The sequence below is a fragment of the Oratosquilla oratoria genome, chromosome 11 (genome assembly GCF_046742065.1).
Source record: "Oratosquilla oratoria isolate Oo_2021 chromosome 11, ASM4674206v1, whole genome shotgun sequence".
Classification (NCBI taxonomy): Eukaryota; Metazoa; Arthropoda; class Malacostraca; order Stomatopoda; family Squillidae; genus Oratosquilla; species Oratosquilla oratoria.
In genome coordinates, this window is record NC_134787.1 from 29,039,550 (window position 1) to 29,066,970 (window position 27,421).

The following is a 27,421-nucleotide window of genomic DNA, read 5'->3' on the forward strand; positions in this document are numbered from 1 at the left end:
CAAGGACAAGTTGAGATACATATGCTTGAGATTAAATAAGGGGAAAGGAGGGAACGGGGAGAGAAAAGAAGTAGGGGGGAAGGAAGAGGAGGAGGAGAAGAAGGGGGATTGAACACTGGGAAAGGTTGAGAATGCTGGCCCAAACGTCTGCGGGCAAAATGTTCACTTTTTTTTTTTTTTTTTTTTTTTTTTTTTTTTTTTTTTTTTTTTTTTTTTTTTTTTTTTTTTTTTTTTTTTTTTTTTTTTTTTTTTTTTTTTTTTTTTTTTGCCATGGGTAATAGGGGAATTATGTAGGGTGAGATGTTGAACATGCCCCTATTTTGTTTAATAGTGTTCGTTCCTTGAATGATCGCTGCTTCTAAACACTTCCTGTGGATCTTGTCTGGTTCTCGTATCAGCAGCTCTGCGTTCTTCCAGTCCATAAGATGGTTTTCCCTGTTTCTATGTGTCACACATGCATTGGTGGTGACATCGTGCCTGACGTCATAACGGTGTTCACATATTTGTGTATTCAGGTCGCGTGACGTTTCTCCGACGTAAACTTTATCACATCCTGAGCACGGAATACGATAAACACCGGCTTTGGTGCCTGGTGTTTGGTTGTTGTATATTCTCGTCTTCAAGATGTCTTTTATCGTCCTGCTTGTCTGGCGCACTATTTCCAAATTTGTGGTTCTTAAAATACAACCACTCCTCGTTTAACGACGACAATTGGGACCAGCGCCCCGCCGTTAACCGAATTGGTCGTTAAGCGAAAGTGTATACATATACGTACATGTACTGTATGTACAATGTCCAGCAATACATGTATCTTTATTTTCGTGTATTTTCCCTCTTTTATACAGTATATTAAAGCTTTATTTACTGTTTATTTACCGTGGTTAGGTTCCTGAAATTACCGTATATGACCAAATCTGCGTATGCTGACATTCTATATTAAATACCGGGGTATTTTTTTAGTTTCGACCATGGGCGCAATATAGAAATAGAAAATTAATTATTGATTTTGTAAATTAAAATGTATCAACATAATATACAATTTTGTGGGTGGAAATGAAAGTAAAAAAACCTTGCTACAAGCAAATATGCTAATGAACGAAGTCGGTAGCATAGGATCAGGACGCCATCTTGTCGTCTGTCAATTGACGGCCTCGGTACTTCCGACTACTTCGCCAGTTATATTTTCTTGAAGGAATGTTATGGTGCGGAGATACATGCATTCCTTCAAGCTGCAAGAACTTTGTATACCCTGCAAGCTGAGAGAGTGGTTGAAAAGCCCGCCAACGTCTCTCACGACAACGACTACGAGGACGAGCCGGATGACATTTAATTTGCAGGTAATGATTTATTAAACACAGGTTAGTTTAGTTTAGGTTAGACGAATCTATCATCCTTTCATTTCTTCGACGTCGGCATCTATCATAACAAACATGGTGTACCATTCATCCGACATGACTTCGTTACTTTCGAAATCTGTTTTAGCACTTTTTTGTTTTTTATTTCCGCTCACAAAATTGCATATTACGTTGATACATTATAATTTACAAAATTAATAATTAATTTTCTATTGCTATATTGCGCCCATGGTCGAAACTAAAAATTTACCAATACCAGTATATACTGTACTCCAGGTAGTTTTTGCAGCTTGCAGGATGGTAATGTAGACCTAAGCTTCAGAACACTTTACCTCACAGCTAATATCCACCGTACAAGTTCATTTAAAACATCATACAAATTTGCCTCGGCCAACTTGATTATCGTACACGACGTCGTAACTTCAGGAGATTTATGTTAAACGAATATTGGTTTGTCATAAAGCCCGTCGTAACTCTGCGTTGTCGTTAACCGAGTAGGTCGTTAAACGAGGAGTGGTTGTATGTGTCAGGTTGGTGGCAATGTCGCTGGTTGACAACATGAGATGTCTTGTTGTGCTGTCCTGTTGCCTACGACTTTCCCGAATCTTAGCAGCCTGCTGTCTGCAATTATCCAAAAGAAATTCTGGAAATTTTAGTGTTAAAAAGGTCTCTTTGATAAACCTGCACTCTTCTAAGTATTTTGCACTGCATATCCTAAGTGCCCTAAGGAAAAAGCCTATTACTACTCCTCTCTTGGTCCTAATGTCATGGCGGGAGTAGTAATGAATTAGATAATTTTTGTTGGTGGGCTTTCTGTATACTTTGAATTCAAGCTGGTAAATGTTTAACCCCATCAATATGGGCCACATCGCACGTCTGGCAGCATTAGCTGCCAGACGTGCGATGTTGTGTCATAATACTCGCATTATAAAAAATAAAGTCACTGCTCTATTGCTTGTTCTCTTTCACCCGTGAATTTTGATAACCATAGAAAATATGATGAAGCCAGTTTACAGAGTATGGGGGTCATACAGGTACGACTACAATAAATATAATCAAGACACCGACGTCGGCATCCTCGCGTACCCACTTGCTCCTCATGACGCCTACGTAGGCGTCACCATATGGAAGGGGTTAAAGATATGTGTGTCCAAGAAAGGAAGAGAATTGTGGATTTCCTCCTCTAGGGAAAACTGAATGGTGGGCTCTACTTCATTTAATGCCATCGCCGTCTGCAAGCGATGAAGATTGAAATGCCTGGGTGTGACGAGTAAGATATCGTCCACATATCGCAGTCAGGTCTTATGCTCGGGAACAATGTTAGCAAAGAGTCCTGTTTCTAGAAATTCCATAAACAAATTGGCCAGGACTGCACTTAATGGAGAACCCATGGCCATGCCAAATTTCTGGTGGAAGAAGCGGTCCTGGAACTTGAAATAATTAAATTCAACACAAAGTTTTATCAAGTCGACAAAGTGGTTGGGGGGCAGGGGGAAGTCGATTTTCTCCTTCTCGATTCTATCCCTGAGGAGCTGTATTACCTTACCCGAGGGAACACATGTGAAGAAACTTTTCACGTCCAGGCTGGCCAACTTCTTGTTTCGGGCGGAGATATCTTGGATTCTGTCTAGTAGGTCTCCTGAGTGTCTGAGATGTGCTCCACTGATGGTTCCCAAGAGGGGGGACAGATACCTGGCCAATGTACCTGCTAATCTGTGGGGAACACTCCCTATCCCTGATGTTATAGGTCTCATTGGAATATAATTTTTGTGGGTTTTGGGCAGACCATACATCGTAGCTGTGCAACCGGCACCCACAGGAAGAATCAAAACATTGATTTGATCACGAAAAACTACAGATACCAAGACAGAGAATTCATGCAAGGTTACACACAAGGACTACTGACCTTAGCTCTCAGCAAACGTCCCAACCCTACAATACCCAGAAGGTACGTTCGAGCCCTAGCAGAGTTAGCCAAGGATTCTTCCATCAGAATCACCACCGCTGACAAGGGAGGTGGAGTAGTGGTGATGGATAGCTCAGACTATGAGAGGAAGATGGAAGATCTGCTCAGTGATGATAATACATATCGTGAAGTCTCCCAGGCAGAAGTAGACAACGAGATGAAGAACTTCACATACAAGGTAAGAAAATTTCTCAAAAATTCAGATGCAGGTAAAAAGCTCCTTCGCTTATTGCCAAATCTCCCACGCACAGCTACGATGTATGGTCTGCCCAAAACCCACAAAAATAATATTCCAATGAGACAAGGCTGCTTTGTTTATTTGGCAACCCCCCTCTCCATCCCCTCATGCAGAAATAGAAAAGATGGGGAGAAATCCCTTTGGGCTGCATCAAAATATCATTCACACATACTCCCTCATCCCCCCATCCTCCACCCACTCCCTTCCATGTATCACAGCATCATCCATACACAACCATTCTCCACTCACCCCTATCTTCTGTCTTTTACCTTCCTTCCTCAACAGAGTTCCCCTCTTTCTCAATTACCCTTTTACCCCATCCATCCATTTCATCCTTTGTCACCCCCTCATGTTCACTCCTTCCACATCTGCTTTCCACACCTCTTTTACTAATCTTGCTTCACTAATTGTTTCCATATGTCCAAACCATCCCAAAACTCTTTAGTCAACCCTATCTCCCAACTCCCTTTCCACCCCCACTCTCCTCTTCACCTCATTTCTCACTCTATCCAGCCTAGTAACCCCTACCATACTTCTCAGGCATTTCATCTCAAAAACATTTAAACTCTTTCTCTCTTATATTCCATGTTTCTGCCCCATACAGTGATGTCTGCACAATCACCCCTTAATACTATCTCCTCTTAGCATCCATTCCCAAATGTCTTTCTCATTACACTTTTTAACACCCCAAGGCATTTACTTCATTCTCTCTGTTGTTTCAAGAACTGTCTAGTTTCTGCAACCAGGAGTTATTGATAATGGGTGATTTCAATTTTACTGACATTGATTGGATAACCCTTGAACATGGCCATATAGGTAGTTGCTTGATAGATTTTCTCAGCAACAGTTACTTAGTTCAGCATGTAAAAGGGCCCACAAGACATTGAAACTTACTCGATCTATTGATTACTAGCCGTGAAAGCATGATACCCAATGTAGAAGTTGGTTAAACTATCACAAATAGCAATCACAACTTAGATTCAAACAGCTAAAAATTTTTAGAATAGACACTTGTGTATCTAAAATACCCGATTTTAGTAAAGCTCAGTTCATAGGAGTCAGGAGATTTAGCTTACAGATTGGGAGGCAAAATTAATTGAAAGACCTATAGATCAGATATAGGAAATATTTCAAAATATGCTTAAAAAGATTATTCATACTTACATCCTGTTTAAGGACAGACACCTCCCCCCCCCCAATCAGGCTCACCCAAAATGGCTCAACAAAGAAACTGGAAAAAGTATTGCTAAAAAGAGACAGGCTTATAAGAAATACAAGTGCTCAGGTGCACCTAATGACTATCAAAGTTATGTAATAATACAGAGAGATTTAAAAAAGACAATAAAAAAACAAAAATAACAATACAAAATTAATATCGCTGATAAATCCAAAGAGAATCTCAAAGAATTCTATAATTACATTAGAGTATTCAAACAAAGGAATGTGTGATATTTTAACCACTTCCATACGGTGACGCCTACGTAGGCGTCATGAGGAGCAAGTGGGTACGCGATGATGCTGACATCGGCGTCTTGATTATATTTATTGTAGTCATACCTACGTAACCTCCATTCTCTCTAAACTGGCTTCATAATATTTTCTATGGTTATCAAAATTCACAGGTGAAAGAGAATGAACGATTGAGCAGTGACTTTATTTTTTATAATGCGATTATTATGACGCAACATCGCATGTCTGGCAGCTAATGCTGCCAGACGTGCGATGTGCCCCGGAGTGAAGAGGCTAAACAACTATTTTAGCTCAATATTCGTAAATGAAACACCTCAAAGTGAACTCCAAGCTGAAACCTGTGAAAAATCTAGGGTGAACTTACTACGGTAAATATAACAAAAGAAAAAATAAAAAGTGTATAGAGAAACTCAAAGTTAATAAAACACCAGGGCCTGATGGTTGGCATCCAAGAATCTCAAAGGAAATGAAAAATGAGATTGTCATTCTATTAAAAATTATTTTTAAAAAATCCATCTTATCCGGAGATGTCCCAAGAGAATGGAAGCTAGCTAACGTTACTCCAATATTCAAAAAAGGTGACAAAAAGAAACCAGATAACTACAGGCCTCTAAGCTTGACTTCAATCATAGGAAAAATGATGGAAACTATAATCAGAGATGCTGTCGAACATCATTTAGAAAGTAACTGTTTGATAAATGATAGCCATCATGGATTCAGACAGAAACGTTCTTGCGTGAACTTACTGAAATTCTACAACTCAGTCATCTTGAATTATGACAAAAGAAACAATATAGATTCAATATATTTAGTCTTTGCAAAAGCTTTTGATACCGTCCCCCACAAAAGGCTACCTATTAAATTAGCTTCACACGGAGTAAGTGGTAGCCTATTAAATTGGACTAGAAATTGGTTGAATGATTGAAATCAGTTGTTTTAAATGGCAAAACTTCTAGATGGAAAAATATGAGTGGAGTTCTTCAGGGTTCCATTCTTGGGCCACTTTTATTCATAGTATATATAAATTATATAGACCACAGACTAAAATCTATTGTCTCCGAATTCGCTGATGTTACAAAACTGTGCAGAATGGCAAATGATCAAGATCCAACCCTTATAAGGGTTTCTTTCATATCTATAGAACAAAAAATAAAGAAAGAATAGGCCCAATTAAAAATGATGAAAATGTCATGATAGAATTGGAGGAAAAAATGAGTGAGGAGTTTAACAAATATTTTCTCTCGGTGTTTACTAATGAGAGATTAGATAAGGTACCTGACTGCGATCTGATTTTCAGTAGGGATGAAGAAAGTAGATTATCTAATATCAACATTAGTAAAGTAGAAGTAGTCAAGCAGATACAAAATCCCTGGGTCCAGACAAAATTTTTCCAAGAGTGCTTAAGGAGTGTAAATTTGAAATCTGCAACCAGTTAACTGAAATATTTAATAAATCAGTAGACACTGGTTTTGTGCCTACTGCTTGGGGGCAGGTAAATGTTGTTCCTATTTTTAAGAAGGGAGATAAATCGTCTATATGCAACTACAGGCCAGTCAGCTTGACATCAGTTATAGGTAAAATGCTTGAATCAATAATAGTAAATAGACTCAAAGAACACATTGAGAGACATAATTTAATTCGTGATACACAGCATGGTTTCTCCATGGGTAAGTCATGTGTGACTAAGCTTCTATCCTTTTACACTAAAGTATATAAGGCATCAGATAACAATGATAATTACGATGTGCTTTACCTTGACTTTAGCAAAGCGTTCGACAAGGTGCCACACCAGAGACTACTATATTAAATAAAAGCCCATGGCATAGGAGGAAAAGTGTTAGAATGGATTAGAGCTTGGATCAGTAACAGAAAACAGCAGGTCACCATAAATGGAGTAAAATCCAGGTGGGGCACTGTTATTAGTGGGGTTCCCCAGGGGTTGGTTTTGGGTCCCTTGTTGTTCATTATGTACATAAACAATTTAGATGATGGGATAAATAGTAATGTTAGTAAGTTCGTGGAAGTCACTAAAATAGGATGCCTAATTAGGTCAGGAGAAGATGCAGAGATTCTTCAGGATGATCTTAACAAATTGTTCACATGGTCGGTGGAATGGCAAATGTCCTTCAATATCTCTAAGTGTAGTGTGTTAAACATAGGGCTACACAACCCTGAAAATAGATACAGCTTAGATACACACGTTTTTAGAGAAAACTGAGTGCGAGAGAGACTTGGGAGTTCTAGTGAGTTCGGACTTTAAAACCAGGAAACAGTGCATTAGCGCCAGGAATACAGTTAACAGAGCATTAGGTTTCATTGCTAGGACAGTGATGAATAGAAGTGCAGAGGTAATTATCAAACTCTATCTAGCAATAGTTAGACCCATCCTTGATTGTGCGGTACAGTTTTGGTCTCCATCCTATAGAATGGACATAAATTCACTAGAATCAGTACAGAGAAGAATGACTTAAATCATACATGGATTCAGAAATTTGCATATGAGGAGACTCTTAGGCACCTTGACTTTCACTGTCTGGAAGGATGCAGAGTGCAGGGTGATCTAATAGAGGTGTTCAAGTGGATCAAAGGCTTTAACATGGGTGATGCAAACAAGGTCATCATAGTAAAACAACAGGGCAGGACTCACAGTAATGGATTTAAACTGGACAAATTTAGATTTAAGAAGGAAATAGGCAAGAATTTGTTTACTATTAGGGTGGTCAATGAATGGAATAGGCTTAGCAACCATGTAGTGAGCGCTGAAACTATCAGTTGTTTTAAGAAATGCTTAGACAACTTTATGGATGGGGATGATAGGTGGTAATGGATATGGAGCTGCCTTGTGTTGGCCTTATGGTCTCTTGCAATCTCATTCTTATGTTCTTATGTTAATGTTCTTATCACTTAAATCAGTTAGATATTCAAGAAGATTTAGATAAATTACAGCAATGGTCTGAAAAGTGGCTAATGAAATTTAACTGAAGTAAATGCAAGGTTATGCACATATGTAAAAATAACAGTAATTACGATTACAAGTTATTTGGAAATTCGTTAAAAAAATTGGATAGTGAGAAGGATCTTGGGGTAATTATCAGTAATGATCACAAATCATCTAAGCAGTGTATTTCAGCCTCTGAGAAAGCAAATAAGATTCTAGGACTGATTGCATGATCTTCTAACTTCAAAAGTCCATCTCTCATTAACAATTGTTAGTTCGTTCACATTTGGAATATGCTGTTTCTGTATGGTCACCGAATCTCATTAAAGACATTGACATATTGGAAAAAGTACAACAGTGAGCCACAAAACTGATTCCAAATATAAAAAATAAATCATACAAAAATCAACTAAAACATATGAATCTGTTTTCCCCAAAAAAGCATAGACTCAGAGGTGACTTGATACAGGTCTTTAAGATTCTAAAGGGGATTGATAACATCAAAAGTGACAAAATTTTTACACTGAATGAGAATCCGACAAGAAATAATGGTCTCAAACTGTCAGGAAATAGATTTAATTTGGAAGTGGGTAGAAACAACTTTGCCAACCATGTAGTTAATGAATGTAGTTCAGTTCGAAGCTTTAAGATTAGTTTAGATAGACATCTAAGCAAGATGCTGTCATGACTGCCATTTATTTTATATTATTTGTTTATTTATTGTTTATTTGCTTGATTTTCATTTATCATTTATCTGTCAATTTATGATTATTTACCATTTACCAGTTTGTTTATTGTTTAACTATACCTATGCGTTTATTTATTTTATTATTTAAAGAGAATGGAGAATAGGTGGAGAAAGAGAAAAAGGGCAGAGGGTAGGGAGGTACTCAGAGTAAACTACTTAAATGAGAAAGAAAAGGAGGAGTATAAGAAGAAGCTGAGAAAGGAGTGGGAGGTAGTGAAGGATAGAGTAGAACTAGGAGTGGAGGAGGAATGGGGATGGTTCAAGGAGGGAGTCATAAGGTGTACAAAGATGGTGTGTGGAACAAGGAGGATGGGAGGAAATAGAAGGAAGGGTAGTGAGTGGTGGGATGAGGAAGCAAAGAAGTGTGTGGAAGAGAAGAAGCAAGCTTTCATAGATAAATTACAAATTAGGATGAGGGAATCATATGAGAGGTACAAAGTAAAGAGAAAAGAAGTTAAGCATAAGATAAAGAAGGCAGAGAGTAGAGTAGATGTGAAATGGGGTAAGAGTATGACAGAAAATTTTGAAAGTAATAAAAAGATGTTTTGGAAAGAAATTAAAAGAGGAAGAGGAGGAGAAATAAGGAAAGATGAATTGAAAGCAGTTGTTAAGATGATGAGAGCAGGTAAGGCAGCAGGGTTGGATGGATGCCATGCAGAATGTCTGAAAAAAGGAGGTACAGTTATGGTGGACTGGCTGGTGAGGTTATTTAATGTTTGTTTAAGAGAGAGTAGAGTGCCAGAGGACTGCCTGTATAGTTCCACTTTACAAGGGAAAAGGGGACAAGTGTGACTGTAGTAGTTTCAGAGGGATCAGCTTGTTGAGTGTAGCTGGGAAGGCTTATGGGAGGGTCTTGATTGAGAGGATTAGGAGAGGAAGAGAGGGAGTAATTGGTGAGGAACAGTGTGGGTTTAGGACAGGTATGCGTTGTGTAGATCAGATTTTTGTGGTAAGACAGATATGTGAGAAAGCTATTGGAAAAGGTAAGGATGTTTCTTGGCTTTTATGGATCTGGAAAAGGCTTATGACAGAGTAGACAGGAGGGCACTGTAGGAGGTATTGCATATATATATGGGATAGGAGGAAAGCTGTTTAGAGCAGTCAGGAGTTTTTATGAGAGTAGTAGAGCTTGCGTTAGGATTAGAAATGGAGAGAGTGAGTGGTTTGAGGTAGGGGTGGGACTTCGTCAGGGATGTGTTATGTCACCCTGGCTGTTCAATTTACTCATGGATAGGGTGGTGCAAGAGGTGAATGCAAGGGTAGTGGGTTGGGGATTGGAGATGGTTAAGGAAAATGGAGAAAAGTGGGAGATAAGCCAGTCATTGTTTGCTGATGACACTGCACATATAGCAGGATCAGAGGAGGGATTGAGGAAGTTAGTGACAGAGTTTGAGAAGATGTGTGAAAGAAGGAAGCTGAAGATAAATGTGGGCAAAAGTAAGGTGGTGAGATGTACAAGGGGAGAGACTGGCAGCAGGCTGGAAGTGAATATTAAGGGAGAGAGACTGGAGGAAGTGAATAGTTTTAGATACTTGGGTGCAAATGTGGCAGGAGAGGAGTGGGAGTGGAGGTAAAATGTAGATTGAGAGAAGTGGGTAAATGCCTTGGTGGATTAAAAAGTGTAATAAAAAATAGACATTTGGGAATGGATGCTAAGAGGAGATTGTATGAAGGAGTGGTTGTTCCAACAGCACTGTATGGAGAAGAAACATGGAACATAAGAGAGGAAGAGAAAAGTAGTTTGAATGTGTTTGAGATGAAATGTCTGAGAAGTATGATAGGGGTTACCAGGCTAGATAGAGTGAGAAATGAGGAGGTGAGGAGGAGAACAGGGATGGAAAGGGAGTCAGAAGATAGGGTTGATGAAAGAGTATTAGGAAGGTTTGGACACATGGAAAGAATGAGTGAGGAAAGATTAGTAAAAGAGATGTGGAAGGCAGAGGTGGAAGGAGTAAACATGAGGAGGCATCCTAGGAAGAGATGGATGGATGGGGCAAAAGGGGCATTGGGAAAGAGAGGAATGTCTGTTGAGGAAGGACGGGAGAGAACAGAAGATGGGTGAATGGAGAAGGGTTATGTGTGGATAATGCTGTGATGCATGAGGGGGAGTGGGTGGGGGATGCGGGATGAGGAAGTACGTATGAAAAATAGATTGACGCAGCCTGAAGGGATTTCTCTCCGTCTTCTCCTTTTCTGCATGAGGGGATGGAAAGGGGGTCGCCAAATAAATGAAGCAGCCTTACTGTGGATGTGCTGTGTCTTGCGACACTGCTTCTGACCCAGGGTAGTGGACAAGATGCAGGGATGACCCATCATCAAGGAGGTGCCAAGATAAGAGGAAGGGAAGAAAGTAGAGGAAGTGGAGTATGTAGGGGATGGAATGGGTGGGAGTAGTTCCTATGCCTTTTTCTTTTGGCTACCTCCCGTGTAAAGGGGAAAAGCCTTTGGTATATGTATATACTGCCACCAAGTATTTCCACTTGAGTCGTAAAAGGTGACAAAAAAGGGACGGGGGATGGGATTAGGAGTCCTACTACCTGTAGCCCCAAAGGGGGATATTCCTAAAAAAGAAAGTAAAGGCATAAGAGGGTCTGGGAGCTTTCCAACCAGTACCCTAAGGTTTAGGTCTTTTAATGTGCGTGGATGTGGTACAGATAGAGTAAAAGGGAAGAGATAGGCAGTATGTTTGTGAGAAAACAGATGGATGTACTGGCTTTGAGTGAAATTAAAATTAAAGGAAAGGGTAACTGTGAGTTTGGGAGTGTAGCTGGGAGGTATTCAGGAGTGAAGAGGGGACGAGGGAGAGAAGGGGTGGCTATACTAGTAAGTGAAGAGATAAGTAAGCGGGTAGTGGAGTGGAAGGAGGTGTCATCAAGGTTGATGTGGATGAAGGTGAAGCTGGGAAAGATGTGGGTTTTTGTAAGTGTGTATGGGCCTGGTAGTGAAAAGAGCGTAGAGGAAAGGGAGGCTTTTTGGGTAGATATAAATGAGTGCATAGAGGGATTAGGGAGAAATGTCTATGTAGTTGTATTGGGAGACCTAAATGCTAGGGTAGGAAATGAACCAATTGACAGAGTGATTGGGAAGTATGGAGTTCCAGGTAAAAATTGTAGTGGAGAATTGATGGTGGAGATGTGTCTTGAAAGAGAGTTGATGATAGCAAATGCAGTGTTTAGGAAGAAAGTCAAGCATAAGTACTCATGGGAGAGGGTGGTGGATGGAAGGGTGGCAGATAGAGCGTTAATGGACTATATAGTGGTGACCAGGATTATGGTAGGAAGAGTTAAGGATGTACATGTTCTAAGGGGAGAGAGTGGGGGAATATCAGATCATTTCCTGGTGGAAGGTAAATTGAGAGTGGAGAATAGGTGGAGAAAGAGGAAAAGGGCAGAAGGTAGGGAGGTACTTAGAGTGAACTGCTTAAATGAGGAAAAAAAGGAGAATGGGTATAAGAAGAAGTTGAGAGAGGAGTGGGAGAGAGTAAAGGATAGAGTAGAACTAGGAGTAGAGGAGGAATGGGGATGGTTCAAGGAGGGAGTCATAAGGTGTGCAAAGATGGTGTGTGGAACAAGGAGGGCAGGAGGAAATAGAAGGAAGGGTAGTGAGTGGTGGGATGAGGAAGCAAAGAAGGGTGTAAAAGAGAAGAAGCAGGCATTCATAGATTGGCTACAAATTAGGATGAGGGAATCGTATGAGAGGTACAAAGTAATGAAAAAGGAAGTTAAGCATAAGATAAAGGAAGCAAAGAGGAGAGCAGATGTGAAATGGGGAAAGAGTATGACAGAAAATTTTGAAAGTAATAAAAAGATGTTTTGGAAAGAAATTAAAAGAGGAAGAGGAGGCGAATCAAGTAGAGAAGAAAAGGTAAAAGGTGCAGATGGAGAGATGATAATGGAAGAGAAGGCAGTGAAAGGAAGGTGGGCAGAGTATTTTAGGGAGTTGCTAAATGTGAAGGAGGATAGGGAGGGAAAGGTAGTTGCAGTGGGAATTGCTAAGAAAATGAGAGTGATGAGTGAGGAAAATGGAGGAGAAATAGGGAAGGATGAAGTGGAAGCAGCTGTTAAGATGATGAGAGCAGGTAAGGCACCTGGGTTGGATGGATGCCATGCAGAATGTCTGAAGAAAGGAGGTACAGTTATGGTGGACTGGCTGGTGAGGTTATTTAATGTTTGTTTAAGAGAGGGTAGAGTGCCGGAGGACTGGAGGAGTGCCTGTATAGTTCTGCTTTACAAAGGAAAGGGGGACAAGTGTGAGTGTAGTAGTTACAGAGGGATCAGCTTGTTGAGTGTAGTTGGGAAGGCTTATGGGAGGGTCTTGATTGAGAGGATTAGGAGAGGAAGAGAGGGAGTAATTGGTGAGGAACAGTGTGGGTTTAGGACAGGTAGGGGATGTGTAGATCAGATTTTTGTGGTAAGGCAAATATGTGAGAAAGCTATAGGAAAAGGTAAGGATGTTTCTTGGCTTTTATGGATCTGGAAAAGGCTTATGGCAGGGTAGACAGGAAGGCACTGTGTGAGGTACTGCAGATATATGAGATAGGAGGAAAACTGTTAAGAGCAGTCAAGAGTTTGTATGAGAGTAGTAGAGCTTGCGTTAGGATTAGAAATGGAGAGAGTGAATGGTTTGAGGTAAAGGTGGGACTTCATCAAGGATGTGTTATGTCGCCCTGGCTGTTCAATCTTTACATGGATGGGGTGGTGCAAGAGGTGAATGCAAGGGTATTGGGTCAAGGGTTGGAGATGATTAAAGAAAATGGAGAAAAGTGGGAGGTGAGCCAGCTGTTGTTTGCTGATGACACTGCGCTTGTAGCAGGATCAGAGGAGGGATTGAGGAAGTTAGTGACAGAGTTTGAGAAGGTGTGTGAAAGAAGGAAGCTGAAGATAAATGTGGGCAAAAGTAAGGTGATGAGATGTACAAGGGGAGAGAGTGACAGTAGTCTGGAAGTGAGCATTAAGGGTGAGAAACTGGAGGAAGTGGATAGTTTTAGATACTTGGGTGCGAATGTGACAGGAAAGGGAGGAGTGGGGGTGGAGGTAGAATGTAGATTGAGAGAAGTGAGTAAATGCCTTGGTGGATTAAAAAGTGTAATGAGAAATACAGACGCTCCTCAACTTACGTTTTAGTTACGTTCCGAACGGCCGAACGTAAGTTGAAAATGAACGTAAGTTGTTACTGTACTATACATCTGTAAATTCTATTACCGTATCTTATAAAACACCCCTAAATCATTAATTATACACATAACATTGTAAAATAATAACATTAATTTCAAATAAATTAAATTCAAGCAACATAAATTGAGATGGTGGAGGAGGAGGGGGAGGAGGAGGAGGAGGCAAGGCATGTTCAGTTTGTCGTTTGTGCAATGTAAACAATGGACGCAGCGTCATGCGCAAGTATCGTTTGAACTACGGAGAGCGCGCTAAACTAAAAAATTCACTCCATTTTTTTTTTTTTTTTTTTACAATTTTTTTTTTACAGTCAGTTCAAACGTAAAATCGAAAAAACATAAAACGAATGAACGTAAGTAGAGGAGCGTCTGTAGACATCTGGGAATGGATGCTAAGAGGAGGTTATATGAAGGAGTGATTGTGCCAACAGCAATGTACGGGGCAGAAACATGGAACATGAGAGAGGAAGAGAGAAAGAATTTGAATGTGTTTGAGATGAAATACATAAGAAGTATGATAGGGGTTACTAGATTAGATAGAGTGAGAAATGAGGAGGTGAGGAGGAGAACAGGGGTGGAAAGGGAGCTGAGAGATAGGGTTGATGAAAGAGTATTGGAAAGAATGAGTGAAGAAAGATTAGTAAAAGAAGTGTGGAAGGCGGAGGTGGAAGGAGTGAATATGAGGGGGCGTCCTAGGATGAGATGGATGGATGGGGTGAAAGGGACTTTACAAAAGAGAGGAATGTCTGTTGAGGAAGGACAGGAGAGGACAGAAGATAGGGGTGAATGGAGAAGGGTTGTGTATGGATGATGCTGTGATGCATGAGGGGGAGTGGGTGGGGGATGGGGGGTGAGGAAGGATGTATGAAAAAAATTTGATGCAGCCTGAAGGGATTTCTCCCCGTCTTCCCCTTTTATGCATGAGGGGACGGAGAGGGGGGGTTGCCGAATTTATGAGGCGGCCTTGCTGTGGATGTGGTGTGTCTTGCGACACTGCTTCTGACCCAGGGTAGTGGACAGGATGCAGGGATGACCCGTCATCCAGGAGGTGCCAAGATAGGAGGGTGGAGGGGAGTGGAATATATGGGAAATGAAATGGGTGGTAGTGATTTCTATGCCTTTTTCTTTTTGGCTACCCACCCATGTAAGGGGGAAAAAGCCTTTGGTATATGTATGTATGTATGTATTTTTTTTTTTTTTCCGCATCTGACCTAGTTGTGGACCAAAAGGTCTCCTTTCAACATGCTCCACCTTTGTAATCCTTTGTAATTCTTTGTGACTCACTTCTTTTAGTTGATAGGCTGTCTGTTCCACTTAGTGTTGGTTCTCTTCATTGATAAGCTTCTCTCACTTCATTAAATTTTTCTGTGTAGGATAATTAAATTTTAAGGTTTTCCATATCTTTTTTTTTTTCAGTTCAGTTTAATTAAGTCTAATTAAAAATACACAGTGCACTCTCCAAGGTTTTTGTAAGGAATCCCACGAGAGCATGCATACAAGATCCTACATGAGCTTTGCAGTGATGTAATCATTTCCTTAGTCCAATGAACCATTTAGAATTTTCTCTTTGTCCACCCTTTCACTAATCAGATTCTTTGTTTCAAGCCTTGCTGATATTATTTACTTGGAATAATCTTGAGTCTCTGCATAATTCTTAGGTTACAAAGGATTGTCATTTCAGTAATGTATAAATATGTATATTCAAGCTCCTGAACCCAGCAATTTTATTACTTACACAAAGTGGAATCAGGTAGCTTGCTCGGACTCTTATTTACAAACAACCTACCTACACAAAGTGAACTCAGGTAGCTTGCTCAGGCTGTCAGTTACAAACAACCTACCTATAAAATGCAACATCCTGTTTTCTACCCCACTTTCTACCCTCTTTTCTATCAGCCTCTTACACACATCTGTTATCTTCTGCCCTGTTACCTCTCTTAGTTCTACTTTGTCTTCTTTGCCACCTATTTTCTTCTCTTTTGAATATTGGCTCAGTAATCCTTCTATATAACTCTTAAATAAAACAACACTGTATTTTACCTTGTTTGTTGATATTTGCTAGCACTGGTGGATGGCAGAGGAGAAGGAGAAAGCCACTGTTTTGAAAGGGAATCCCCTTCCATAAAAATACTAGGCAACTGAGTCAGGGTTTTTTCCCTTCTATGTACCATTTTAGTGGGTTCCTTTTATGTACACACAAGAACGCAGTCTAAAGTCAATTGTCATTTTCTTTGAAGCAGAAAGTTTTTGGAGGAAAGTAAGGGGACCAAAAAATATGAGTTTAGAAAATATAAATGTAGAAGTGATGGAAGTACTCAATCTTTGGGATCATTGGATGTGACAAAAGCTTCAGGACCTGACGGGATCTCAAACTGCATAGTTAAAGAATGCAAGGAACAACTGGTGGACAAAATTCACAGTCTTATCATATGTTTGCTGAAAGAAGGCATAGTGCCACTTAATTGGAAAAGGGCAAATGTGGTACCAACTCCCATAGATGAAAGTAAGGAGACACCATTGGATTATAGGCTGGTATCTCTGACCAGCCAAGTCAAAAGGCATTTACCCACTTCCACCCATTTCATTCCCACCCATGGGAGTGAAGTGGGTGGGGGTGGGTACATGCCTTTTGACTTGTCTACCTTCCTTGTAAGGGGGAAAAAGCCCTTGGTATGTAGACAGATCAGTGACCAGCACAATAGTGAAATTATGTGAAAGAATTGTGAAAGTTTGATGGACCAAAAATCTTGAAGAGATGAATATTCTGATAGATGCTCAGTTTGGCTTCAGATCTGGAAGGTCATGTGTGTCAAACCTATTAAGCTTTTACACAAGAGTGATTGATGTGCTGCAAGAGAGTTGGGTTGACTGTGGATACCTCAACCTGAAGAAGGGTTTTGATAAAGTACCTCAGAGTAGACTTATGTAGAAATAGGAGCACGTTGGAGGACAGAGGTAAACTACTAGAATGGATCAAAGATTTTTTTGAAGGGAAGATTCACGAGGACAGTAGTAAAGGATAAAATGTCAACATGGAGAACAGTAATGAGCGGAGTTCCACACAGTTCAGTGCTTGCTCCAGTAATGTTTCTTGTCCATGTCAGTGGCATGATGGAAGGTGCAGTAAGATATGCTTATACCATGACTTAGACTAAATTAACCCTCACATAGATACTTGAAACTTCTCTTTCCTTATTCTTAAAACTTTCCCTGTACTGACAATGGGTATGTGAGTCCCATGATATCCAAAAAATGTCATTTGTCTGCGTTGTGAGAAGGGGTGATGAAAGTTGGAGGTATCTGGGAGACAGGTGTCTTGGCCTTTTAGGTAAATAGCAATCGCACCATATGTTGCCTTTAGTTGCCACTGGAATTGGTTTTGATCTATGAAAACTAGGGAACTTCCTTCAGACCACAAAATGTCAATAAGAAAAATGTATAAAAGGGGCCATATAATTTGAGGAGGTTGAATAATTATATTTCTTGCAGATAAACCTCGGGAAAAGCTGAGATGTTCTGATCATTCATCACATCCTGTTGAGTTTGTTTGTTTAGAAGAAGAATGCCACTCTACTCCTTTAATGTGCTTTATATGTAAAGATTACAAACATACTAAACATAAGGTAATTGGTATGATAACTAATTGCAAAACGTAAGTTGTTCTTATGAATTATTTGATACTCAAGAAAAAGTGCCTGTAATAAATGTTTTGAATTTAAACTGTTCAACCTTTTCCCTGATTTTTTTCCTTCCAATTTTGCATAACATGATGATATTTCAGCATATTCCTTTGTCATGTTTTTCAGCATGTGTTACTTGAGCAGGAAGCTGAGAGGATCCGATCAACCATATCAGCTGCATGCCAGCATATCAAAAGAGCTGCACAAGAGCTTACAGAGTCGGCCCACAAATTAGGTAGTGGAAGATCCTCTTCTTGAATGCAAAACATTAGTGATCAAGAGTAGAAAAACCATTTCTTTTTTAATTTGTTTTTTTTTTGGTGATCACACACCTAATGCTTGGTGCATCTATACAGTATATATATATATATATATATATGTATTTTTTTTTCACCTCAGGGTAATGGCTGCTTAGTTATGTGCAGTCAGTAGTTTAGGAATTTTTTGGGGGGCATCCCTTATACAGACCAGGGCCATACATCATTCATCTGTGTTAGATGAAATTATATACTCTTATAGAAATGATGAACTGCTTTTCTATTATTGCTGTCTCTTCTTTCTGCTGCCTCTTTTGATGTATCACTTTCAATTCTCCTTATTTCCTATGCCCCTGTGTTGAAAGGGAGAAGAATACTTTTAAGACTTGGGTGTCTTAGAAGGTAATTAGATGGAATGAAGTGAGGGGGCTAAAAATTCCCCTCTCTGCATTTTCTCCAATAAAGAGAAGGTATAAGAGGGTTTCCGTGACTTGACTTATGATAGGAATAGGGTTACAGAGAGAAGGATACCTAGTCCCATCACTCTGTTCTGTTTTAGCTGCCTTTTATGATGCGAATGGGAAAATTTAGTGGCAGTCTTCTTTCATCCTTGTACCATAGGGGACAGAGGCAAAAATGGAAATATACACAGTAGGCCCTCAACATTTGTGATTTCCACTTTTGCAAGGCTTGCACATTCGTAATTTTCCAGCAGCACAAACATATTTACCAAAATTCACTAGAAAAAATAACAAAGCAGCCTATCACTGCATCACTACCCTCCCTCCCTCATCCCCCTACCATCAGCCTGCCAGTCCGCTAGTCTGCCACCAAAATTCGCGCAAAAAAATGACAAAGCAGCCTATCACCACATCACTACCCTCCCTCCCTTATCCATCCCCACTGTCAGCCTGGCAGTCTGCCCATCTGCCACTCTGTCTCAGTCATTGTCTTGTTTGTCCAGGCAGCAGTTCAGTCAGCTCGAAGTGATTGCTATAACTTTGTGTGCGTTTGTGTGTCCTCCAGTTCACATGTGTGTGTGGTGAACTATGGCTCCCAAGCCATAGTTGACCACACAGACTCATGATGAGTCTACTCCGAAAAGATTAAAGAAAGGGATGAATTTGGAGTAGGTGAAGTTACTAGACAAGTGTAGGTTGGGTTATATGAACAGTTCTGCTGTTGGAAAGCTATTTAATGTAAAACAGATCACAGTGCATTCAATAAAGAAAAATGAGGTGAACATAGTACAGCACTGGCATCTACTGCTCCTTCTGCTAAGCAAGTGTTGCAGGTAAGAAGCAGTGCTATATCTAAGATGGAATCTGTTTTATATGTGTGGATAACAGACCAGAACAAAAAAAGGCAATCCAATTAATAGCAATGCAATTCATGCAAAAGGAAGCATTGTTTGACAGAGTAACATGTGATAAGGCTAGCATGTTTGTGGAGGCTAGCACCAGTGCAGAACCAGACCATCCTGTCACCACCCAGTCTAAATATTTAGCAAGTAAAGGATGGTTTCACAGATTCAAGAGGCAGTTTTCCTTGCACAATTTGAAAATGTGTGGGAAATCAGGTTCGGCAGATCACATTTCGGCAGCTGCATTTCCTGATGCTCTGAAGAAAATTATTGAAGATAAGGGATACAGGCCTGAGCAGGTATGGAATATGGATGAAACAGGCCTCTTTTGGAAGAAGATGCCTGCCAGGACCTTTGTCGCCAAGGAGGAGAAGAGTGTGCCAGGGTTCAAAGCTGCTAAGGACCAATGCACATTAATGCTTTGTGCTAATGCTGCTGGCCACACCATCAAGTCATTAATGCATACAGCGAACATGATCGGGGCCAGTACTGATCCTTGTGGGACACCGCTTTTTACTTCTTCCCAGTTGGAGAATTTTTCTCTAATTACAACTCTCATTTTCCTCCCAATCAGGAAGTCTTTCATCCATTCCAATAATTTTCCTCTGATGCCACCTTTTGACTCTATCTTCTTTATAAGTTTCCTATGTGGTACCTTATCGAATGCCTTTTGCAGGTCCAGAAAAGCACAGTCTGCCCACCCATCTCTCTCTTGTATTATGTCTATTAATCTTGAGTAGAAGCAGATCAAATTTATTATACCTGGAAGAAAAATCTATACTGAATCCAAATCAATTTGGATTCAGACAAGGGAGATTGTGTACAACAAATTTGATCTGCTTCTACTCAAGATTGATAGACATAATACAAGAGAGAGATGGGTGGGCAGACTGTGCTTTTCTGGACCTGCAAAAGGCATTTGATAAGGTACCACATAGGAAACTTATAAAGAAGATAGAGTCAAAAGGTGGCATCAGAGGAAATTATTGGAATGGATGAAAGACTTCCTGATTGGGAGGAAAATGAGAGTTGTAATTAGAGAAAAATTCTCCAACTGGGAAGAAGTAAAAAGCGGTGTCCCACAAGGATCAGTACTGGCCCCGATCATGTTTGCTGTATACATTAATGACATGAATGAAGGTGTGGAGTGCTATATGAATTTCTTTGCAGATGATGCAAAATTACTAAAGAAGGTAAAAACGGAAGAGGACTGCAACTCATTGCAACAAGATCTGGACATGATCTGGAATTGGACTCAAAAGTGGGAAGTAAAGTTTAATATATAGAAATGCAGTATAATGGAATTTGGAAAGAGTAAAAACAGAATATCAAAAGATTACAGAATTGGGGAAGAAAAAGTAAAAAAAGCAAACTCGGAAAAAGATTTTGGAGTGATGATTGGAAAGGACATGAAACCAGATAAGCATATAAATAAAATATTCGGAGAAACCTACAATTTATTGAGGTCAATCAAAGTGGCATTTGCTTATTTGGATGAAGAAATGATAAAGAAAATACTAACTACACTAATAAGACCAAAACTTGAGTACGCAGCATCACTTTGGACACCCAGTATCAAAAAGAATATCAAGAAACTAGAAAGAATACAAAGAGCGACAACCAAACTAGCACCGACTCTTGCCAAACTAACATATGAGCAAAGACTGTCCAAATTGAATCTACCAACTTTGGAACAAAGAAGAGAAAGAGGAGATTTGCTAACTATCTACAGAATAATGAAAGGAATGGAAGTTTTAGGCAGGAAGGACTTGTTAATGTGGGACAAAGGTAAAACAAGAGGACACAGAAAAAAACTGAAAAAGGACAGTTATAGAAAAAACTTGAAAAGGAACAGCTTCCCACACAGAGCGATAAATACATGGAACAAATTAGACAACAAAACAGTATGTGCAAACACTATACAAGATTTTAAGATAAAACCTGATGCGGAGAGATACAAAGACAGGTTACCACAAGCATAGCTCCCTTCCCGTATATTACAACTAGGTAAATACAGGGGATGCTGCTGCTGGCAGAGGTGTTTCCAAGAGTACATGATCCTCTGATAGCACATTAATGACTACTGCAGATGTGACAGCTTCTGTAGGTGGAAGTATAGATGGTGTGACAACTTCAGCAAGTGCATTTAGATATTTGTCAATTCCATCCTCTGCTAGAGAGGAGAGCTGCCAGATCAGCACTGTGGTTTCTCTTCCATATGTGTGTCATACTCAAGCATATTGAGAGTTGGCATGACAATATGACAGATTCTAGAAGTGGCTCACATTTTGATGTGGTCATGGCTCTTTGCAGTATGACTTACTTTTGAGGTAGCAACCGTGAGGGAAGTGCTTGCCCAAAAGCTGCCTTTCTCAAAAATGTAAAGAAGTGCTCACAAGATGTCAGATTGATTGACACATACAGTAGAGACCTAAAGCACAGTGCATCAAGAAGTATGATTTCCCAGTCTTCAACAGGAAACAGATGGTACACCATAGAGTACGATTGTAGTGTTCCACCTGTCTATTGCCACGAGGATTGTATGCTGATGATGAGTAGCTGTTTGCTACTCCTTGATCATGTAGGAATTGCTAATACTTGGCAGAGGTGAATGCCATGCCATGGCATTCTAAAAGCACAGAAGAGGGAAGATAGGCATTCAGTGGTGGTCTCAGCAAATGTGTCTTCTGTGGGAAAAGCAGATACAAACTGGCTGTATTCATCCACCACAGTGAGGTTATAGTGGTTCTTTCTTCATTGAGCTGGCAGATCCCTTAAAATGGATGGAGAGCCTTTCAGATAGGCATGTAGCCTTCATTAGTGATCCATTCTACTTGATGAATAGAGGTACTTCAGAACATGTGAAGCATTTCCTAATAACTGACTTGACATCTTCCATTGAGAAATTTCATTATGGAGTGCTAACTTGAATGTAGGTGTGCCAGTGTGATTCTTGTTTGTCTTGGAAGTGATTTTTTGTTGCATTGATGTCTGCAGTAGTTTGATGAAGTATAGAATTGAGAGATCTATCATGCATTGATTTTTTTCTGAATTTGATTTATTATATGAATGTGTTCTGTGTTGTTGGGGGAGTCAGAACTGAATAAAAACATATAGCAGGCTAAAACAAAATCTGTGAAGTATGCCATGGTGTTGAATATAAATCAGATATTGTAATTTTGTATTATGGTTAGGAGTCACCAAATAGCATCAACACATTTCTCTAGCATATCATATGTCCTCTATGTGAGTTATTGAATGCATAAGTCTTATGCACTATACATATGTTAACAACTTGACCCACTTCAGTACAAATCAAATTCTCACCTGCAGGATCAGCTGATATACGAGGTCTGTTCTAAAAATACGTGGACTGTTTGAGTTGCGCAGCTCCAGTTGGTTCCAGGGGAATCTGCTTGGTGTCGCTAGGTTTGCACAGATCAGCTGATTATGACACCATTTCCCAATTGCAGATATCTTTATTTGTGTATTAGTTATGTGGTTTTTAGTGGAGTGCGATTTTTTTTGTTTGGCGGATTTCAGATTGACGTGAAGGAGCAATGACTTGCTGTGAAATTTCGTGTTAAACATGGAAAATCTGTGACTGAAACTTTTGCCATGCTTAACATGGCTTACAGTGATGTTGCTATGAAGAGTATGGCACGTTTCAAGTGGTATGAGCATTTTAAAGATGGTCAACAGTCCATTGAAGATGATGAGCGTCCTGGATGTCCTTCCACATCAACCGACAACCCACACGCCAACAAAATCAACACCCTGGTGCGGGCAATTTAACATCTGACTGTCAGGGAGCTTTTTGAAGAGTGTGGGATACCAGTTGGATCTTGTTACAAGATTTTGACAAAAAGATTGAAGATTCACTGCGTTGCTGTGAAATTTGTGCCACACCTGATGACGGACGAACAAAAAGCCCATTGCGTCCAAGTTTGTCAGGAACTGCTTGATCATTCAGAAGAAGACAAAAACTTCTTGTCCAGGATCATAGCAGGTGATGAATTGTGGGTTTATGGTTTTGACATTGACACGAAGATTCAATTGTCCCAGTGGATGAGTGAAACATCCCCCAGACCCAAAAAAGCTCACCAAGATCAATCCAAGGTCAAGGTGATGCTGACAGTTTTCTTCGATGCAAAGGGTGCTGTTCATCACAAGTACCTCCCCGAAGGCTCCACAGTGAACCAGACTTACTACACTGAAGTTCTGAACCATCTGAGAGATGCTATCCATTGCAAAAGGCCAGAAATGTGGAGGAGTGGTGACTGGTTTTTCCATCACAACAACGCTTCAGCCCATTCAGCCCTCTGAACTTGTGAGTATTAGGCCAAACACTTGATCACTGTTTTTCCCTCCCCCTACTCACCTGACGTTGCTCCTTGCCATTTTTTCTTGTTCTCCAAACTCAAAAGACCCTTGAAAGGAAGAAGATTTGAGACAATTCCCGAGATTAAGGCAAATGCAACAAAGGAGCTGAAGGACATTACAAAAGAAGCATACCAGAACTGTTTTAACAAGTGGAAACACCATTGGGATAAGTGCGTGCATTGGGGAGGAGAGTACTTTGAAGGGGACCCAGATCTGTAACTTCTAAATAAAGTACATTTTGCTTTATGACGTAAGTCCGCATATTTTTTTTTTTACAGACCTCATATGTACGATTCAACACACTACTCACATAAAATATAAAGTCACTGCTGTATTACTTGTTCTCCTTTACTCTGAGTAATAATAAACACAGAAAACATGATCAAACCAGTTCACAGAATCCAGGAGTAACTCATGTACAACTACAAAAAAATATAAGATGGTGACACCGGCATCCTCATGTACCCACTTGTACCTCATGACAGCTATGCAGGCATCATTATTCCACAGTGGTTGATAACACCTCTGTGGACCAGAGACATGCATCATTCTTTTATGATTGGAAACTGTTTCCACAAAGAATAATGATGATCACTCATTTGCTTCTATCCCATCTCTCTGCTACTTTCCTCAAACCTCACTTTTACCACCTTGATAACTCCACCTTTTCAGTGTGATATTGTCTCTAAGGATAAAAGGATTGGTTTTTAATGATAAAATACAATGTATTGTGTCTTATACTTGGCAGAAAGTGTAGCTAGACAAGTGGAAGGCACATCCCAAGAAGGAGGTTCTGAGAGTCCTACCAGTGATTCCTCAGCAACCAGAGGTACTGCTGAAGAGGCCAGATGTCGTGTCCGTCAATATTTTGCTCAGTTGAGGGACCACCTTGCTCGTCAAGAATCTCAAGCACTTACTGTTTTGGATGCTCACATCAGAGAAAGGCTTTGTTCTGTCAGACAGCAGCAGGAAGATGTCACCACTCTACTGTCCCAGGTTGAGATATTGCATGTTTTTTAATCTTAAGAAAGTTACAGACTAAGGAGGTTGGAGATATAATTAATCTATCAGTTTACCAAGAGCTTTTTCTCCCTTATAAGGGAAGTAGCCAAGTTAAAGGTACATACCTGCTGCTACCCATTCCACTCCCTTCCACCACCCTTTCCTCCCTTTAATCTCAGCTCCTCATGTATGATGGGTCATCCTGGTATCCCACCACTGCCCTGGGTCAGAAGCAGTATAGCAAGACACAGTACATCCACAGCAAGGCAACTTCACTTAATCGGTGACCCTCCCTCTCCGTTCCCTCAAGGAGAAAAATAGCAGATGGGGAGAAATCCCTTTGAACTGTGTCAAAATATTATTCACACAAAATCACCCCCTACACCCCATCCCCTGCCCCTCCCTTCCTTGCATAACATTATCATCTATACACATCCACTCTTCACTCATCCCTACCTCCTGCCTACTCCCTTCCTTCCTCAATAGACTTTCCCCACTTTCTCAATGCCCCCCATCCATCCATCTGCCTTGTCCTCAGTCATCCCCTCAAATTCACTCCCTCTACCTCTGCCACACCTCTTTTACTAATCTTTCTTCACTCATTCTTTCCATGTGTCCAAACCATCCCAATACTCTTTTATCAGCCCTATCTGTCATCTTTTCCACTCCCGCTCTCCTCCTCACCTCCTTCTTTTCACTCTACCCAACCTAGTAACTCCTACCATACTTCTCAGACATTTCATCTCAAAATGTATTCAAGCTTTTCCTCTCTGCCTCTCTTAAATTCCAAGTCTCTGCCCCATACAAAGCTGTTGGCATAATCATCCTTTCATACAATCTCTGCTTTCATTCCCAGATGCCTATTTCTCATGACACTTTTTAATCCCAAAATTAATTACTTGCTTCTCTGAATCTACAATTTATCTCTACCCCCACTCCTCCCTTTCCTGCCACATGTGACCCCAAAAACCTAAAGCTAGCAACTTCTAGCCTCTTTCTTTTAAGACTTACTTCCAACTCACTGCCATCCTCTCCCCTTGTATGTCTCATCACCTTGCTTTTACCCACATTTACCTTCAACTTTCTCCTATCACACACCTTCCCAAACTCTGTCACTAACTTCCTTAATCCCCCCTCTGACCCAGTCACAAGTGTAGTGTCATCAGCAGACAACAACTGGCTCACCTCCCACTTTTATCCATTTTCTTTAACCATCTCCAATCCCTTGCCCACTACCCTCACCTTTACCTCCTGCACCACCCCATCCATGTATAAATTGAACAGCCATGATGACATGACACACCTCTGATGAAGTTCCATCTTTTCCTCAGACCACTCGCTTTCTCCATTTCCAATTCTGACACAGGCTTTACTACTCTCATAAAAACTCTTGACTACCTTTAACAACTTTCTCTCAGTCCCATATATCTGCAAAACCTTCCACACTGCCTTCCTGTCAACCCTGTCATAGGCCTTTTCAAAATCCATTAAAAGCCCAAAAAACATCCTTACCTTTTCCTTTAAGCTTTCTCACTTGATGGAAATCTGTAATGAAGGAGTGAATAAATACATACCAAGACAGAAACAAGAGGTGTACATAAAATGCCGGTTCAACAGAAAATGCAATGAGGCGAAAGATGAAAGAGACAAAACTTGGAAATGATGCAATCAAACATCATTTAGAAAGTAACTGTTTGATAAATGATAGCCACCATGGATTCAGACGGAAACGTTCTTGCGTGACTAACTTACTCGAATTCTACAACACAATCATCTCGAATTATGACAAAAGAAACAGTATAGATTTCAAATATTTAGACTTTGCAAAAGCTTTTGATACCGTCCCCCATGGAAGACTACTTACTAAATTAGCTTCACACGAAATAAGTGGTAGCCTATTAAGTTGGACTAGAAATTGGTTGAATGATTGAAAACAGAGAGTTGTTCTAAATGGCAAAACTTCAAGATGGAAAAATGTTACGTGTGGAGTTTCTCAAAGTTCCGTTCTTGGGCCACTTCTATTCATAGTATATATAAATGATATAGATCATGGACTAAAATCTATTGTCTCCAACTTTGCTGATGATACAAAACTGTGGGGAATGGTAAATAATTACTTAAACCAATTATATATTCAAGAAGATTTAGATAAACTTCAATAATGGTCTGAAAAGTGGCTAATGAAATTTAACACAAGTAAATGCAAGGTTATGCACATAAGTAAAAATAGCAGTAAGTATGATTATAAGGTATTTAGAAATTTGTTAACAAATGTGGATAGTGAAAAGGATCTCGGCATAATTATTAGTAACAATCTCAAATCATCTAAGCAGTGTATTTCAGCCTCTGAGAAAGTAAATAAGATTCTAGGACTGATTGCATGATCTTTTGACTTCAAAAGTCCATCTCTCATTGTCAAGCTATATAAATTGTTATTTCATCCACATTTGGAATATATTGTTTCCATATGGTCACTGAATCTCATTAAAGACATTGACAGATTGGATAAAGTACAATAGTGAGCCACAAAACTGATTCCAAATATCAAAAATAAATCATACAAAAATTGACTCAGAGGTGACTTGATGCAGGTCTTTAACCACTTCCATATGGTGACGCCTATGTAGGCGGCATGAAGAGCAAGTGGGTACTCGATGATGCCGACGTCGCCATCTTGATTATATTTATTGTAGTCGTACCTACGTAATGTCCATTCTCTCTAAACTGGCTTCATCAAATTTCTATGGTTATCAAAATACACGGGTGAAAGAGAACGAACGATTGAGCACTGACTTTATTTTTTATAATGCTATTATTATGACACATCACACATCAGTCAGCTAATGCTGCC

General features: G+C 40.0%; 1 protein-coding gene across 3 annotated transcripts in view; it reads left to right on the forward strand.

Moving 5' to 3' along the window:
* Positions 1-27,421, forward strand: part of LOC143029698 (E3 ubiquitin-protein ligase TRIM23-like) — a 144,225-nt gene that overhangs the window by 26,347 nt on the left and 90,457 nt on the right. For all 3 annotated transcript variants that reach the window (XM_076192537.1, XM_076192539.1, XM_076192538.1), the window contains exons 5-7: positions 17,375-17,508; positions 17,692-17,800; positions 24,317-24,564. In XM_076192537.1, coding sequence (XP_076048652.1) covers positions 17,375-17,508; positions 17,692-17,800; positions 24,317-24,564 — 491 coding nt within the window. The remainder of the gene's footprint in view (positions 1-17,374; positions 17,509-17,691; positions 17,801-24,316; positions 24,565-27,421) is intronic.